The sequence below is a fragment of the Lactuca serriola genome, chromosome 1 (assembly GCF_051521515.1).
Source record: "Lactuca serriola cultivar US96UC23 chromosome 1, Lser_US96UC23_V15, whole genome shotgun sequence".
NCBI lineage: Eukaryota > Viridiplantae > Streptophyta > Magnoliopsida > Asterales > Asteraceae > Lactuca > Lactuca serriola.
The window spans coordinates 199,296,567-199,301,836 of NC_136408.1; the positions used below are offsets into that span (position 1 = coordinate 199,296,567).

Sequence of the window (5,270 nt, forward strand, 5' to 3'; positions counted from 1 at the left end):
AAAGATTTCCTCCATATGATATGCACATGCACATCACACGTATAGATTTTGAATTTTGGGGTCAAACTATAAAGAAATGTTGAAATTGGGGTAAATTTTTGAAAATTGACTAAAATTAGAAGAAAATAAAAAACAATTTGAAACTTCGGTGCTCGTTCACCATTGCTGAAAAATCAACTCAAAAAAGATCCTAAACGATTCGGAAAATCATATCTGGTCGGATCTTCTTTTCCAAACTGTCAAAATCTTCAAATCCCACCTCCACAAATCAAATGGGTCCTCTTAAAAAACCCCAATTCTTCTTCTTCCAATTCTTCATCTTCAAAACAATTTCAAAATGGGTGTTATCGCAGTCGCAAATGCCCCTCTTCATGTTCTTGCAGTTGATGACAGCAATCTTGATAGGAAATTGATCGAACGTCTGCTAAAGACCTTTTCATATCATGGTAAAACATCTTTTATTCACCTATTTCTAAAATAGGGTTTTATTCAAACCTTCTGTGCTCATTCGATTTACCATTTTTTGTGATTGTGATTGCAGTTACTGCTGTAGATTCTGGAAGTAAGGCCTTGGAGTTTTTGGGTCTGCAAGATGTTGAAAAGCTTCCGTCTTTTGCTGCTAACACTTGTCAACCAGTATGAATCTTCTTTCATTTCTGTTTTTGCATATCATTCTGTGAATCTTTAATCAATCAACTTCTATATTTGACTTTTCGTGATGAAGTAATAAACCAATCATACTTCATTTTGAAAATTTTCAAGAATTACTTCTTTGTGCTATACGAAAAAGCTGATAATTTGATTTCGGAATATCAATAATTTGATGAAGAAAACAAAATTCACTCATATAAATTCTTAATTTGAACGAGTCTATGGTTGACTTTCAAAAGTCAAAAGGATATTTTAGTTCTGTAGACTGTAGATTGAAGAGGCGTGTTTGATATATGTGTTTCTTGTTGATCGTTATATTGATTTTTGCTTTGATCTTCAATTAATTTCAGGAAGTGGAAGTGAATTTGATTATTACGGATTATTGTATGCCTGGGATGACTGGTTTTGAACTCTTGAGAAAGATCAAGGTGAGGTTTTTGATCTTATTTAGTTACTATTTGTTCTAAAACACAAATTTATTTCCAAAATCTTTCGCATATGATCCAGATCATGTTTGTAAAAACTTCTCATTTCTAGTCATTAATGTATGATCTTGGGCTCGTTAAACACGACCTATGCCCAATATCTTGGTTATTATGATGGTTGACTTTATTCGATATTATCACTTATGTTTTAGATTTTCACTTTTCAATTAAAATGAGGGGGTATAAATGTCAATTTTTTTTTAAAGTAGATGAATTGTGTTGTGGACATTTTGATCTACCTTTCCTTTCGTTGGTGTAGGATCATTTATATAAAATGGGAAATAATTATATAATGTTGTGATATTTGCAGGAATCAACATCACTTAAAGACATACCGGTTGTAATCATGTCCTCCGAGAACGAGCCAGCTAGGATAAATAGGTGATTTAGATTTTACATGTCAAATTACCATTTTACCCTTGTCCATTTTCATTTTACAAACTATTTCGGTTTTAAGTGTCCCATACTTTTAGAGCAAATTACACGAATGTTCCCTATGGTTTAAGGTAATTTACGAGTTTGGTCCTTAACTTATTTTTTTAACTCGGAAGGTCCTTAGGCTATGTTTGGCGGACTAGCTGAAAAGCTAGCCGGTGGCTGAAAAGCTAGCTGATAGCTGAAAAAATAACTAATAAAAAATAACGTTTGGTAAAACTAGCAGAAAAGCTAGCTGAAATATATAAAATTACATAAAAGGACAGGTAAGAATATGTGTTTCTATAATTAATTAAGGGGTATATTTGGAAAATTTTAAAAAAGCTAGTCTAAGTAGCTTTTCAAAAAGCTAGTTTATAAGTTACTTTTTGGCTTACCAAACACGACAACATAAAAAAACTCGAAAGCTAGCTGTGGCGCGCCAAACTAAGCTTAGTGTTTGTTTTTGCTACGCATTTGATCCCTACTATTTGTTTTTGTTATGTGTTTGGTTGTTTTCTTAGAGGGTGTTTGGGGTTGCTTTTAAAATAACTTTTGGCTTTTAACTTTTCCAAAAAGTTGAAAAAAAGTCAAAAGATGTTTGGATAGTTCAAAAGATCTTTTGGAAATGACTTTGGCAAGAAGAAAATAAGGAGCTTCTAAAAGTCACAAAATCATGACTTTTTGTGACTTTTTTGTTGTTTTACCTATAATAGTTAAATCAAAAGTCCTTTTGTCAATCCAAACACATTTTAAAAACCTTCTTTTGCAAAAAGTCATTTTACAAAAAGTGCTTCTACAAAAAGGACTTTTGATGCTCAAAAGTAATCCCAAACACCCTCTTAACTAAAAAGACAATTATTTAAATAGAGATAAATAGTGGGGTAGGTAAGGTAAGGTAAGGTGAGGGGGTTAGGTTGGGGTGTATTTATTTAAATAAATTAAAAAATCAAAGGCAATATAGTCTTTTTAGGTAAAACAAGGACCAACCACGTAACAAAAACAAACAATAGTGACCTTCCGAGTTAAAAAAATAAGTTAGGGACGAAACATGCAAATTACCCTAAACCATAGGGACCATTCATGTACTTTTACTCAATTTCTTTTATGTCCGTGAATGTTTGTCATAGCGGTAAGGAAGGGCACATGGATCCCTATATTCCTTCATATGGTCATGTTTGAAGGGTATTTTAGACATTTGATGCTTATGATAGTTTTTTTTCTTTATCAGATGCTTGGAAGAAGGAGCTGAGGAGTTTTTCCTGAAACCCGTGCGGTTGTCCGATGTTGACAAGTTGAAACCCTACTTCTCAAAGAACAAGAGGAAGACCAACAATAATGAGGAAGAATGTGTTTCAAATGACAAATCTAGAGTGAAGTACGATGATGTGGAAGCATGGTCCGAGGAAGAAAGACAAATGTTTTCTGAGGATAAGTCTTGCTGACATCATCATCATAATCATCATGAGAGGTTCAAGATTCATGTGGTTCCATCAAGGTCATGGAGAGGTGTTATTAAGTTGGGAAAAAACTAGGGTTTGGGATATAACCCATGATTGAATGTTATCTTTTTGAACATTTCGGGTTTTACAATTCATCATAAAATAAATTGGTAATCGTAAAACTTGTTGTTTGTATTGCAAATCTTTAATTTGTTATTTGTTTGTTTTATTCTGGGACATTTGTGTGTCAATTCGGTATTAGGTATGAATCTTACATGATAATTCTATATAGCCAGTAGTTTAGTTTAAAAAAAAAAAAAAAAAAAAAAAAACTCATGGAGTTTCAAAATTGCAATGAGAAAGCACTACAACGAGTTTGAATATTATACGGATTTAAAAACTATGTTTTCTATTTTTCTAGGATCTTTGGAATATAAGTGTGTTACCTTGTACTTCAGCTCTTTTATGATTCATGTAAATGCAATGTTTTAAAACCAGTTTGAACCGGTTGGACTGGAAACCGAGGGAGAGAACGGTTCAACTATCATCGGTTTTACATTGATTTTTGAACCGGATTGAACCAGCCGGTTTTAGAAAAAAACCGATTGAACCGCTCAAAATAAATCGGTTGAACCGGTTAAACCGAATAAAAACACATGAAAAAAAAACCATTTACATAATAAACTTTGGTAATTTTTTTCATATCTATTTAGTTTTTTCTAAATAAAAACATATGGTAAATATTATAAAGTTTTTTGATGTGTTTGTATTCATCTAAAATTATATTTTGTTATGGTATTATACTTTATTTTCTTTTTGACGTATATGGATTTGTGTAAAACACTAGAATTTATGGTTATATGTAATTTTAATGTATTTGAATTCATCTAAAACTTATTTTTATGTGTATTTTTAATGTTTGAATTTGTAAACATCAAATTCATGATTTATATATGTATATATGTGTAAGATAATAGGAAAAACATGAAAAATATAGAAACCGGTTAACCTGGTGGTCGAACTGGAAACCGGTCACCATATCGGTTCAACTAAAAAACCGGTTTTTAAAACATTGCGTAAATGTCATATTTTTTTGTAACATCATAGGTGTTTTGAGTGGCTAAATGAAAAAAAAAACATAAAACTAAGTGTTTATTTTATGAAAAAAGGAGAATATTGCGACAAAAATTGAATAAACAGAATTTATTTTCAGGGGTTAGATGGCAGTGTTAATTTAAGAAAAGAAAAAAGTTATTGATAGCGTGTTCTATATAGGAACCAAAAGGGCCTTAGGAATCGTTTTCCTTGCTTAAAAAATGTAGGAATGGCCTTATGTTAATAACCAAGTAAACCTTTTTTTATTCTTCTAAATGTTTATAATTTATAATTATTTATAGATAGTCTTTTACATTTAAATTTACAGTTGTGTGACCCAAATAGGTTTAAAAGATGATAATGACATTGATATTATGATTATGTACATACACTGACGAGTTTCTTCTTCTTTTTTTTCTTCTTCGTTCTTTCAACACTAGCAAATACATACCATGTTCCCCATTAATATGTAAGGATGTAGTCAGTTGTAACATTCGGTTTTGGGGGTAAAACTTTTGAGAAAAATGTAAAATTTTATTTTATTTAATAGTTAAATAAAAGTGTGGATAAAAAAACATAAAATTAAATAGAAAGTATTAAGAAAACGCATGTTGAATGATTTCAAAGTTCAAAACACTTGAATGATCTATGGCGAGAAGATTTAAGATTTAAAATGCCAAAGGGCTAACGGGGACAAGGTGGGGAAACATGTCAAAGCATAAATGTAATTACTCAAAGGCAAATTTCAGGGGTGGTGTTCCTAACTCACAACGTCGTTGTAAGGCAAAATTAAAGAAGAAACACAGAAGAATTGGAGAAGAAACGCTCCGTTTCACCCGGTGGTGACGAGCACAAGTTGTAACATGACGAGAAGCAACGAGTAGGGGGCGGTGTTCCCCCCGTTATGACCGCATTTCCGCCTTACACCTCAGCAACACCGTTTCTCGTTGAGACCCATACCGTGTCGTATTAAAAGCTTAAAAGGGAATTACATGGTGGAAATGTGGATAGAAAGCACGATAAGAAGGAATGTGACATTTTAGACTAAAATCGTCAAAGTAATGAAACGCATGTCGACGTGACTTAATTATTTTGGGTCCGGGATGGTAATGAAACTTATATATATATATATATATATATATATATATATATATATATATATATATATATATATATATAGAGA

The 5,270-nt window shown here is 31.7% G+C and overlaps 1 protein-coding gene across 1 annotated transcript; it reads left to right on the plus strand.

Moving 5' to 3' along the window:
- Nucleotides 1-249: 249 nt before the first annotated feature.
- Nucleotides 250-3,229, plus strand: LOC145102950 (two-component response regulator ORR3-like). The gene is made up of 5 exons (XM_079040477.1): nucleotides 250-446; nucleotides 542-636; nucleotides 1,002-1,079; nucleotides 1,447-1,517; nucleotides 2,782-3,229. Exons 1-5 carry the CDS (start codon nucleotides 338-340, stop codon nucleotides 2,993-2,995), a joined length of 567 nt encoding a protein of 188 aa, XP_078896603.1. The 5' UTR covers nucleotides 250-337; the 3' UTR covers nucleotides 2,996-3,229.
- Nucleotides 3,230-5,270: the final 2,041 nt, after the last annotated feature.

What these genes read in the sequence shown, in the direction of transcription:
- LOC145102950 (XM_079040477.1), top strand. Translation starts at nt 338, where the DNA reads ATGGGTGTTATCGCAGTCGCAAATGCCCCTCTTCATGTTCTTGCAGTT. An exon ending in AACTCTTGAGAAAGATCAAG is followed by an intron (nt 1,080 to 1,446) that starts GTGAGGTTTTTG and finishes TGATATTTGCAG; the next exon opens with GAATCAACATCACTTAAAGA. An exon ending in GAGCCAGCTAGGATAAATAG is followed by an intron (nt 1,518 to 2,781) that starts GTGATTTAGATT and finishes TTTCTTTATCAG; the next exon opens with ATGCTTGGAAGAAGGAGCTG.